At 37.5% G+C, this 13,290-nt stretch overlaps 1 protein-coding gene across 1 annotated transcript in view; it reads right to left on the minus strand.

The window, feature by feature from the left end:
• Window positions 1-13,290, minus strand: part of KCTD9 (potassium channel tetramerization domain containing 9) — a 43,582-nt gene that overhangs the window by 22,375 nt on the left and 7,917 nt on the right. Inside the window, exons 2-6 of the mRNA XM_070416614.1 lie at window positions 11,100-11,221; window positions 8,067-8,110; window positions 3,399-3,495; window positions 2,739-2,797; window positions 2,410-2,538 (exon numbers count right to left, since the gene is read on the minus strand). Coding sequence (XP_070272715.1) covers window positions 2,410-2,538; window positions 2,739-2,797; window positions 3,399-3,495; window positions 8,067-8,110; window positions 11,100-11,221 — 451 coding nt within the window. The remainder of the gene's footprint in view (window positions 1-2,409; window positions 2,539-2,738; window positions 2,798-3,398; window positions 3,496-8,066; window positions 8,111-11,099; window positions 11,222-13,290) is intronic.

A 13,290-nucleotide genomic window follows, 5' to 3' on the forward strand; every position in this document is an offset into this window, starting at 1 on the left:
TTCTATAAAAAAGTGGATCACTGGTTATTTTTATAATAATATTTGTAGACGGCTAAAATAAAAACATTTTACAACACAAATTATAAGCTCGCACCCCTCCCCACCCTAAGCTGATTCTGATGGGTTTTCAAAATCAGATTTCAAATAAAATTTTAGATTTCCAGGTTTTCTTTAAAAAAAATCAAGTCTCTGGCACCCTAGGCCCACACACATGGCCGTAATTTGGCAGATGAGTAGGCATGTACACTCCAGATCACCACGCTCCCCACCACTCCTTAAGTCAAACCAAATTCAGTCACTTGGAGGCCTATAAACTCTGACTGTGCAACCACAGCTGTGTGGGAGAGGGCTGGAAAAAGGACAATGGCATCTGCCTGAACTTCTGTCCGGGAGAGAGCTGGCCAGATATCATAGTGGCATCTCTTCCCTTGCTCCTCAGGAGGACCTTGGTAGGACAGATATCCCTACCAATTCTAACTGCCACACATGGTGTGGGAAGAGACCATTTCACATGTCCTCTCCTCCTACCAGTCTTGACATGATTTCTTCTTCATATCATAGTCACAGACATTCTGTTCAGCAAGTCTTCAAGTGGTTTCAAGGGTGGTTATTCTATAATTGACTTGTAATTTTGATGTGGTTGTGTTAGGGGCAGAAATAGAATATTGGGGACCAGCTACAATAAGAAATATTAATCATGCTCTGTTAACCATGCTTGTTTTGTTCTGATTAAAGAAAGGACATTCTAACCTGCCTGGGAGTTGTACGCCCTGGGACGTGGGAGCTAACATCAGAATGCAGTCCATCCTCCTATCCCAAGAACTGCCTATCATTTGGAAAGATTTACAACCTCTTGGCTGAAACAATCTAGTCCCAGAGGCACCTGCTCTTTACAACCCTGCTCTTTGTAATCTGGTCCCAGCATGCCCGCCTGGAGGCATCCGCCCTCTGCCACACTCCCCAGCACCCACGGCTTGTAACCTGTAATGATTTTACCTTGCCTACTTTCCCTTGCCTTTACATGTAATCTTTGTCCTTCTACCCAATATAAGCAGTTTGCTCATGGGGAGAAGCAGAGCAGATTGTTGTGGATGACCTGCTGCTCTCCCACACTGCCAGCATTATTGGAATAAATGCTCATATATAATTCAACCCTGTCTCTGCTTAATTGGCTCAAGCAGTGACAGGCAGCACAGACCCCTTGGTTGTCTAGTTACAGTTGTGAGAGGAGGTGACCACAGCATTTACCTACTCCTCAATCTTGACTGGAAGTTTCAATGAGTGTTATTTTTAACACTCAAAGGGGACTTGGAGAGACTTTCCACAAGACTATCTACCTGTGCCTATGTCCATTTCTATACCAATTTATCAGTGATTTTCAACCCGTGTGCTGTGTCATCCAGGTGTTCCACAAGAGGCACACTGGTATGCTGCTAGAAATTTAAAACATGCACTACCTGACTTCTTTTCTCTTAGATTGTCAAATAAAAAATATGACATCAGCCAACACAACAATAGCTGCCAGGTGTGAATGAATCAAAATTATACCTACTTTTTTTCAGATTGGCAAAAAACATTTTTTTGGTGTGCTGCAGAATTTTAGTAATTAGTTTATGTGTATCATGAGATGAAAAGATTGAAAATTGCTGCTATATACACTCATATACAGTTGAGCTTTGAACAATGGAGATTAGGGATGTCAACTCCCATACAGTCAAAAATCTGCATATAATTTTAGACTCCCCCATAAGTTCAGTTGTTCTTGGTATCTGTGGGAAACTGGTTTCAGGACCCCAACAAATAGCAAAATCTATTGATGCTCAAGTCCCTTATAAAAAATGGCACAGAACAATACATCCAGTTGGCCTTCTGCATCTGGGTATTCTCAACTGCACATCAAAGATATTGTTGATGCCCTGGCAGTGTGCTCACTGGTTAGAGCATCGGCCAGCACACCAAACGGTGATGGGCTTGATTCCCAGCCAAGGGCAGGTACCTGGACTGTGGGTTCGTTCTTCAGTCCATTTGGGGTGTGTACTGGAGGCAACCAATTGATGTGCCTCTCTTACATCAATGTTTCTCTCTCTCTTCTCCTCTCCCCTTCCACTCTCTCCTTCCCATTCTATCTAAAAGCAATGGAAAAAATATCCTCAGGTGAGATTTAGAAAAAAAAATGTTGATGTAAAACCTGCAGATAGGGAGGGCTAACTGTATGCTATTTATTAAAAAAAAAAGAATCCATGTATAAGAGGAGCAGGCGGCTCAAACAATTGTTATTTAAGGGTCAATTGCACAAGTAAAACTTAGATATACCTTCACTTTATGAAAATATACTAACTTACTAAGAGAGTGAAAACAATAAAAATTAATAAACTTACAAAAGAGTGAAGAATTATACTGAAAACTCACCCAGTAAATTAATGCCATCATTTACAATGAGTTGTCCATGACGCAAGTAGTTCAAAATAGGTTCAAAGTACTCAGGACTTCGGTCAATTAAGAAAGCTCCTCTGTGATCTTGCTTATTACCCCAGACACCTGTGTCACCATTAAAATGAAGGAAGTCCCCCATAATGAAAAACACAGTTAGAAATTTATGGAAGAAAAATTGTGGAACATAACAGTAAGTTTTTTCTTGTGTAAAAATATTGCTATTATTAAAAAGTAAAGAAGGACAAAAGATATAAAGTCAATACAAATAGATCACACAAAATGTAAAAATCCTATGTTGCACTCACCTTTGTCCTTAAACATGTGGGCCAGCATACTGTCGGGTTCTTTGTTCACTAAAGTGCTCCTAAGAATTCAGGGAAAAAAATTGATTTCTCCATTTGTCTTTATAAACAAACATATTTAAGTCAAGAGTTTACTCGATCCCAGCTGTTCTCTCAAAAAGATGCATGCTATACCTGGGAGGAGTGATGCTGGGAAACAAAAACGTGCAGTAAGTTGCCATTTATTAAAATCTCTTCTACTCTGGCACTTCCTTTGACTTATATATTGTTTTAGTTTCCTTTTTTTAAAAAAATGATTCTATCCATCTTGCAAACTATTATATCACAATATTCTTGATCTAAACTTATATTTTTCTATGCCTTTAATATAAGCACTTGTAGTCTCTATGAATTTTAGTATTATTAATTTTTACTTGCAATGCATATGTATTACTGAATCTCTAAAAAGCATGTTCTACAATACTAATCATGTTTTCTCTGGAATGATCTGTGAATCATTTTTCTTCTCTTTTCTTTAAAATAAGCTTTCTAAAAAATAGTTTCCAATAACACAGTATATTTAAGCAGCATTTCAATATCTTCTAAGGAAATCAGTGAACTGAAGAACAAATGATACATAGTGCCCCCCCTGACACACAGCTACACACATGCACACGCACCTACCGTGTAGTTGTAAAGTACCGCCCTCCAACATTTAATGTAAGCCAGTCTGTGTGAGATCCTGACAACCCTTCTGGTAGTTTAGAATCTGTCTGAGGATCTAGAGAGAACAAGTAGAAAATAATAAATTTAATTGGTATTTGGGGAGATGGCAATAGCATGATTTTTAAAACTAAAAACACACATAAAAGTGTACCAGAGCTATCAGGACAACAAAACCCATACCTATAGACAACATCTAAATCAAAACTAGATAATAAGGTATTCCCATCAACACTGATAGGAAGAGAGCAGCATGTTATTAGCATCTGTGCTGGAAGAAGCTGAGAGAAACAACAGAGTACCCGATGAATGTAAGAATCCAAAGGAATCTACAAATATTCACTTCAAAGCTCAGCAAGTCCGTTTAAGAAATACAGACTGAAAGTGGGAGAGGTATGCCCACTCCTACCATCAGTGATACAAGTAGTTTGCAGTAAGATCTGAAGAGGCTGGAATGAACTCTCAGAACCTACTGGCCAAAACTCCCTTTCAGGACGAAGTCCCATACTGCAGATGAGATGTTGGGAAAAGCATCCAAGTTGAATGGAATAGAGGCAAAAAAAAAAAAAAAGGATTACAGATAAAAGTCATAGAGGTTCTACATTCTAAAGAACCAGAACATATAAGAAGGTGAGTTCCATTTTTTTAACACTTCACACAGAAACACAGAAAAGGGAACTCTAGAGCCATGAAATGAGAAAAACTTTCCTAAGTCAGCCCTCCCTTCACAAGTTAAAGAAAACTAACTTCACATAAAACTGAGCAACAAAAAAGAACTGAGCTAAAATTCCATATAAAATTTTTAAGAGAATAAGAATTACATTCTTATAGACAATGAAAGTGTCAGAAAGAAATGCTTACAAAACAGATTAAAAACTATAACCTAACATTCCAAAACATGCTAAAAGAAGTGAATAATACAAGATATAAAATAATAACATAAATCAGAATTATAAAATTCAGAAATGAAGTGTGAGAACTCAGAAGACAAGTGGAAATAAAAAGAAAAATTTTGGAAATGAAGATTAAACTAGAAGACACACAGGGGTAAATAAACACAAAAGACAATGTCTTAAGGGAAATAAAAGATACAAAAGGGAAAAGCTTTAGAAATAAAAAAGAAATAAAGAAATGAAAAGGACTTAATAGAAAATTTCAAATATATTAGATAAATGTTCAAGATGCAACATACATACAATAGGAGTCCTGGAAGATTAGGCAGGGAATAAAATAAATATGTAATATAAACTTCAAAAAAATGTTATGAAATTAAAAAGATTTGAAACTACATATTAAAAGGGCTCACCATGTATCTGAAAGAATCAATCCAGAACAACCCAGAACATCCACAAAAAGTCTACTATAATCAATGTAATTTAAAGGAAGAGACTAAACATTCGAGTGACTTAGGAAAAATAATCACTTATGAAAGATCAGATTTTTTTTTTGACACAAATATTTTAAGCCAGAATAAAATGGAGTAACATATTTCAGATATTTAAAGGAAGAAAATGTGTGGACCAAGTATTTTTTACCTGCTTCACTGAGTTATAATCGATATACAATAAACTACCCATTATTAAAATTTACCATTTAACTTTTGACATATGATAATATATCCAGTCAAACTAAATTTGAAAATTTTATTTATTTATTGACTTTTAGAGAGAGATAGAAATAGGGGAGAGAGAGAGAAACAAAAACATCCACTTGTTGTTCCATTTATTTATGCATTCATTAGTTGATTCTTGTATGTGCCCGACCGGAGATTGAACCTGCAACCTTGGTGTATCAAGATGACACTCTAACAAACTGAGTTACTGGCCAGGGCCCAACTGACTTGAAAGTGTAGAAGCCAAAATACTTACTATCATGCAAGATGTCATAGAACATTGTTCTCACAATTTGTTTGTAAGGAATTTACTGGAGAATAAGTTTCAGACAACCATTGGAGGCATCAACATAAGGAATGGAGGTAAAAATTAAATACACTTGAGGAGTAAAACTAAGAGATAGTTTGAAAGGAGAGCATATAGTATATAATAGCTATATATTTTGACAATGTAGAAAAAATAATTATTTTTTAAGTACGGGGAGAAAGGAATGAATATTTGCAAAAAATGTTTAACTGTCTTTAGAATTCATATTGGTAATGAAAGTATTGGGATTTTTACTGACACTTTTATGTGTTTTATGTGGGATGAAGTAAATGAGTGACATTATTATTCTACTAGAGGCCCGGTGCATGAAAATTCATGCACTGGAAGGGAGAATCCCTCAGCCTGGCCTGCCCCCTCTCACAGTCTGGGAGCCCTCATGGGTGGGAGGCGACCTGGTGATCAGGGGAAGGCGATGCCCCATCACACCTCTGCTGCTGCCACTGCCAGCAGTGCAAGCCTCGGCCGGGCCTGATTACCTGTGCCTCGGGCCAGCCCTGGGTGGCTGGGGGGCTGAGGGAACTGGGGGGCTCTGGAGGCAGGCTCACAGAGCAGCTGGGCCCGCCTGGGTGGGCCTGGTCTTGCCACGCGCCTGCTGCCCTGGCAGGGCTGAGGGGACTGGGCGCTGCCATCTTTGAGGGCGGGCAGTCAATGAGTATATTCCCTCCTTATTGGCTGTGGGTGCCACCATCTTTGCAACAGCATGAGGGTCAATTAGCATATTCCCTCTTTATTAGATAGGATCACTCCCAATGTCCCTGAAAAATCAAGATTACTGATATGGAAGAAAGGAGATATAAAAGTTAAATAAAAATCTTATTATCCTGATTATAAACTGGAAGTATTAGCATAAATCCATGAGGTAACCTCTCTATATGTTATGTTATATGTAAAGCTTTATATCATAAAAGGTACTGTATATTATATATAAATTTTATCTCTGGTTAGCTATGTATTTCCAACTCTGTCTACCAAAAACCCTAGTAACAGTGATTAACCCAATAACAATGAGCCTCCCTAGTACCCAGATTGTGTCTTGAGATGATATTTCTCACTAAAAGAAATCAAGGCCCTAGCTGGTTTGGCTCGGTGTATAGAGCGTCGGCCTGTGGACTAAAGGGTCCCGGGTTTGATTCTGGTCAAGGGCGCATGTCGGGTTGTAGGCTCCATCCCAAGTACAGGTGTGTAGGAGGCAGCCCATCAATCATTTTCTCTCATCATTAATGTTTCTATCTCTCTCTCCCTCTCCTTTCTTCTCTGAAACCTATATATATATATATATATATATATATATATATATATATATATATGGCTAATATGCAAAGTGTCCCCTTGGGAGTTCAATGGGGAGAACGGGAGTTCAATCACTCCCTATGATGTACGCTCACCATCAGGGGGCAGTGTGGAATATGGCAGGTGACCAGCAGTGGTGGTGGGGCACTGAGGGAGCGAGGGAAGGAGGACCAAGGAGGTGGGGAAACTGCGCAGTGGCGGTGTACGGGAGGCAAGGGAAGGAGGAGGCGGGGAACCTGATCAGCCCTGATCTTGGGCCAGGCCTAGGGACCCTACCTGTGCATGAATTTTGTGCACTGGGCCTCTAGTATTAAAAAGAAAAGAAAAGAAAAGGAAAGAAAAGAAAAGACATCAAGGCTTCTGAGAAAAAACATTGATCAGGATCTAGGACAGGAGAAGTGTAAGATGAACACCTTGTTATTCCAGATAGTAAGGAGCTATAAAAGACTAATGAGGTTGCATTAAAAGGATTTGAAGAGGTATCCACTGGCCCAAAGTAGGATAATCCAGATATTAATTAATGCAGAGGATGAAAATAAATATACCAAATATTTTTAAATCCAACGATTCATAAGGATGAAATAAAAATAAAGACTAATTGATCACTTTTTATTTTGTTTGTATGTATGCAATGAACCAATTACATGATGCTTGCCTGCCAATCACTCTGTTAGGCTAATGGATAATAGAAGATCAGAAAAAATTTTTTGCTGCCAAGTGGAGACGGAGAAGAGTATACACTTACTTCTAAGTGGGCAACTACCAGTACCATGATCCTGAGATCTACCTCCACTCACCAAGTACAATTACTGTGATGGCTTAAAAAACATACTTAAATTTTCAGGGTTTAATTGAGTGGAGCTAAATATATCAACTATTTGCTAAGAACATTTACTGTATTTAAGCCTTATACAACTGTAGAAGCTTTCTTCTGAATCAAAGGGTAATGTGTACATGTGCAAGTGTATGACACCAAGCAATTTTTGACTGATCTTATTTGACCACTATGAAGGATTGTCAAACATTAATTATGCAGCAATACATGCTTAAAAATATGTAATATAAAACTTATAGAAATTGTAACAACTACTATGAAAGAGAAAATTTCAAGACAATTATAATTTCTAAAATCAAAAGTACCCTATAATGTCATATTTAATGAATGTGTACACATCCAGAGCATTTTAAAGGCACGTAAAAGATAAGGTACCTATACTAAATATGATCATACAATTCAAATTAAACATTTACTTAACACACATACCCAATGCAGAATCAAAACAGGTATGAAGATTTGAATCCTACCACAAAATATTTTTTAATGTTAAGCCATGTTAAACATGTAATTTCATCTTTTTTATTTTGACAGACAAAATTGGCTTTTAAGGAAGTCACTTACCAATGAATGGCTCTCCTTCACACACAAACAAAACATCATCATCCCTAAGGGAAATAAAAATTTGAAAAGGTACCATCAAAATCCAGAAATCACATGAATTACCTGTTTAATACAGGAACTGTTCCTTAGAATTATGTAGAAGACAGGTTTGCAAATTGGACTATGTAAATTTTCAGTGCTTTCTTTGTTAAACACCCTCTACACACACACTTAACTATTCTTGGATTTAAACTCAAGTAAGATCCAGCACATGAAAGTACTTTTGAAATGGAAAACAAGTTAACAAAACAAAACTCACTACATAGATTATTAAAATTAAGTTTTCTTATCAATTGAAGAATGTACTGTTATGTTCAAAGGATATGATTAAAGCCCTTGCCAATTCTTCTTTTTTTACTTTAATTCTGTAATACTAAATAAATTACTGGGGTTTTCACCCATATCATCAGCTGCTTTGTGCTTTGGAAAGGAAAATAAATTTTTGTATTAAATTTAGGAAGAATATATGAAAGTAACTGCTGTAAACACTCACCTACTATACACCCACCACACCCCCAAATGTAAATGACTGCACATAATCTGAAGTCCTGGATTATCAGTGATATCCTCCTCTCCTGCCCCAACCCATCCCACCATTACTATAATAAGTAAGTTACCAGATTGTTCTGTGACCCACAAATTATTAAACAGGTATATCTTTTAAAGTTCGGAAGGCTTATGACCCTCTATGTTGCAGAAATTTTTATTTTCTATAAAACATCACAGGAACACACTGAATTTTTCTTATAAATGAAGTCTTTTTAAGAAATCATTCAACAGTTTGACTCATTTATGCATAAAAACGGAAAGAATATGGAAGATAGATATTGAAAAACTAAAAAATTCTCCTATTTTATTTGGATTTTAAATACATATCTTTTAAATTTATAATTATTTCTACTTGTCACAAGGCCAGTTAACTTTTTAAGACTAGTATGAAAATTTGTTTTCTTCTCTTAACAAAAATCAGCTATCAACTGCATGGCCTGGATAGTTATTTTCTCAGATGTTTAGTTTTTTAATTTATAAAATGAAGGGACTAGAAGTTATGAACTTCAAAGGCAGTATATTATATTGAAAAGTCATTATGACCTAAATTTAAATGAAAATTAAGCCTTGTATACTATTATAATGTAGAGCATATTCTTTTAACTCCATCAATTTTCTTTGAATCTTCACCCACGGATATGAGGATATGCTTACTGACTTTAGAGAAACGGGAAGAGAGAGAGAGAGAGAGAGAGAGAGACATCAATGTGACAGAGAACATCAATTGGGTGCCTTCCATATGTGCCCTGGCTGGGGATTAAACCCAAAACCTAGGTATGTGCCCAGACCAGGAATTGAACCCGCAACCTTTTAGTGTCTGGGACAATGCTCCACACTGGCCGGGGCTCACTCCATCAATTTTTTTAAAAAACCCCATGCTTTGCCAGTGAAATGAGATAAAGTGGGCAAAGCAAATACAACATAAACGGCACATTGTCAGTAATCTGTGTTCCCTTTCCGTATTTGTTAAGCCTCAAAATTCTATGATCCTATGAGGATGGATGAGGTAAACTAGATACTTGTTTTAAAGAGATAATTCTGCCTGGGATATTTAAAAAACTGAACCAAGCCCTAGCTGGTTTGGCTCAGTGGATAGAGCATCGGTCTGTGGACTGAAGGGTCCCAGGTTTGATTCTGTCAAGGGCACATGCCTGGGTTGCAGACTCGATCCCCAGTGTGGGGTGTGCAGAAGGCAGCCGATCAATGATTCTCTCTCATCATTGATGTTTCTCTCCCCCAGCCTTTCTCCCTTCCTCTCTGAAATCAATAAAAATATATTTAATAAAAAGAAAAAAAACCTGAACCCCAAAACAAACCACTATTGTGACAGATCATTGATGAGTTAACTCTGCTTAGCAAGTTTCCACCAAAGTAGTGAGTATTTATAATCCTATATAATAAAAGCCTAATATGCTAAGTGTCTGGTTGTCTGGTCATCCATTCAACCAATCAAAGCGTAATATGCTAATGATATGCTAATGATATGCTAAGGTCGGTTAAATGCTCACTATGATGTGCACTGACCATCAGGGGGCAGACAGTCAACCGGTCGACCAGTCGCTATGATGTGCACTGACCACCAGGGGGCAGACACTCTGACCAGTAGGTTAGCTTGCTTCTGGGGTCCGGCCAATCGGGACTGAGCAAGATGGGCTGGACACACCCTGGAGCCCTTCCTCGATCCCTCTCTGGCCCTGATCATGCACCAGTGGGGTCCCTTGGCCTGCAATCCTGGACCCCTCAGGGGATGTCGGAGAGCCAGTTTTGGCCCAATCCCACAGGCCAGGCCAAGGAACCCCACTGGTGCACGAATTCATACACCAGGCTTCTAGTTTATAAATATTTGTAATATTTATGAAATTCAAAGCATTCTTAGGAAATCAATTGAACAATAAGCAGAGGCACATAAAATTAAAGAGATCAATTAGATTTCTTTTTTACTTTAATATGTTTTTTTATTGATTATAAAGAGGAAGAGAGTGGGATAAAAACATCAATGATGAGAATCATTGATTGGCTGCCACCTGCATGCCTCCTACTGGGGATGGAGCCTGCAATCCAGGCATGTGACCATGACTGGAATCGAACCCTGGACCCTTCAGACCGCAGGCTGATACTCTATCCACTAAGCCAAACCAGCTAGGGCAGATTTCTAACATTAAAAAATACATGTCTTATTGAGTCATTTCTAGAAATAAAGAAATTCCTCATAACCATATATGAACTATGCAGAGAGACTATTAATATATTGGAATGTACTGAGGATTTTCTATCTGATCAATACACCTTAAGTTCAAATGATTTAAATTCCAAAGAGCAAATAGTAGGCAATCACTTGCCAAAATCATACTCTTTAACAGTGATTAAACCATTGTGTCAGGGAACTAGCATAGCACCAAGAAGCGAAGAGCTCAGAGTGGAAAGTTTATGAAAAGTGAAATTTACCTGATCAAAGCAATATCATCAATCAGTCCACCTTTCCCATTATACACACTAGTGGCTTTTATGCCAAGTTTACTGCTGGCCACAGAGAGTAAATCAGATAAAGTTCCATATACAGCAACCACCTGTAAAACACACCAGATTAATTTGAACAATTTGCATAATGAATTTCATCACTCATAAATCATAAATTATCACACCATAAACTGGACTAAAATGAGATTATCATGTAAAAGAAGATTTTGAAAGGTTCTTGAGTGTTCCTTTTTCTTCTATGACAAATATTTACTGAGTGCCTAATATGGCTGAAATCTAAAACTAGAGAATCAGAAACTGTCTGACTAAAAGCAAACTACAATCTTAAGGTACATTAAATAGTGCTCCAGTTATGCTGCTTGTCGACTTGAGACAAATTATTTAACCTCTTTATGCTTCTGTTGCTTTACCTAGAAAAGAAAATTGTCGCACCTACATCAGAAGGTTGAAATGAGCTAATGCACAGTTAAGAGCTCAGAAAAGTGCTTAGACCTATTAAATCTTTATAGTGTTTTTACATTATTCTTTTGCTATAGGAATGGTTTATTTAAAAAACTAGAGGCCCAATGCACGAAATTTGTGCAAGGGGCTCTGAGGGCCCAGGCGGCTGCCGCCTCGCCCCAGAGCCCTCGCAGCCCTGGCTTTGTCCAGAAGATTGTCAGGAATGTCATCCAGAATGTTGTTCAGCCATCTGGTCTAATTAGCATATTACCCTTTTATTATTATAGATAGGAATGATTTATTGCTGTTTATTATAACATTTATTACATCAATTACCATATGAAAGGTAACAACTTCCCACCTCATTTAATTCCTCAATAACTACTTATTTTATAAAAGCCAGACTTTAGCGAACATTCTAAATACAGCAAGCAGCTGGGTTTGATCTATCCAGCTGAACTGATCTGTCCTGTGTTCAATCAGGCAGTCTGATGTATGTGTGAGGTATATGCAATTGCTTAGGTAGGGGGTTGAAAATCTCTACATGAAGTGAATTTCTTGCTCCAGTCCTAATTGTAACTATGGATTCCCAACAGCTGAGTTGTACAGTTGTACCCTTATCAGTTAGGATTTCTGAATGGTATGAATAAAAAGTAGGCAAGGAGCTGAACATGAAGCATTTATAGCCAATTGACTTCCCACAGGATGTTGGCTAAACATGCCATATGAAATGAGAACTGGGCTGGGCCTTTGCTCGCCAGTGACTGGAGTATAGTAGACACCGAATTTTTAGTTAAATAAGTGAAGTTAATAGCTGGGTATGGAGGGAGTTGTTTGCTAATCTAGCAGCATGCAATCTTTCAATAGCAGAGTACTCAGATTCCAACTGTTTCCTCTTGTATCATAAGGATAAAAAACCAGATAATTGTTCCAAGTATTTGGGGGAAGGGTTGTAGGCAAGCACAATTTAAAGGGGACTAAGTGAATTATTAAAATAATGCACAACCCAAGTGTCCATAAACAGGTGAATGGATAAATAGCATGTGGTATATACATACAGTGGAGTATTATTCAGCCATACAAATAATACTACAACATGGGTGAATCTGCAAACATTATGCTAAGTGAAATAAACCAGACAATAAAAGGACAAACATTGTGTGATTCCACTTATATGAGGTAATTAGAACAGGCAAATTCATAGAGACAAAGTAGAATAAAGGTTACCAGGGCAGAGTGGGAAATGGAGAGTCACTGCTTAATCAATACAGAGTTTCTGTTTGGGATGATGAAAAAGATTTGGAAATATAGAGTGGCGAGGTTACATACATTGTGAATGTACATAATACTAATGAATTGTACACTTAAAAATGGCCAAAATGTTAACTTTAGTATTCTACTTTTTCCACAATAAAAAATAATAATCCAAAACACTTGCACAGAGCAGACACACCATAAATGAAAGCTTGAATAAAATGTGTCCCTCACATTTCCTATAATTTTTCACATCTGTAACAGAGCCTAGAAATCTCACCTTTATGGCAGATACATGTTCCTGGGAGAAAAGGAAGAGAAATAAACTGCATAAGGCATGTGTACAGGGTGTGAAGAGAGAAAACAGAAAAAAGAATTTAAAAATGCAAAGGAGCAAGAGATTGACCAAAGGAAATGCAAACCAACTTTTACAGTATGGAAAGTGCTATGGGTGGCAAGTAAG

This window comes from Myotis yumanensis, unplaced genomic scaffold (assembly GCF_028538775.1).
Source record: "Myotis yumanensis isolate MYYU_CA2020_CCGP unplaced genomic scaffold, mMyoYum1.0.hap1 SCAF_5, whole genome shotgun sequence".
Classification (NCBI taxonomy): Eukaryota; Metazoa; Chordata; class Mammalia; order Chiroptera; family Vespertilionidae; genus Myotis; species Myotis yumanensis.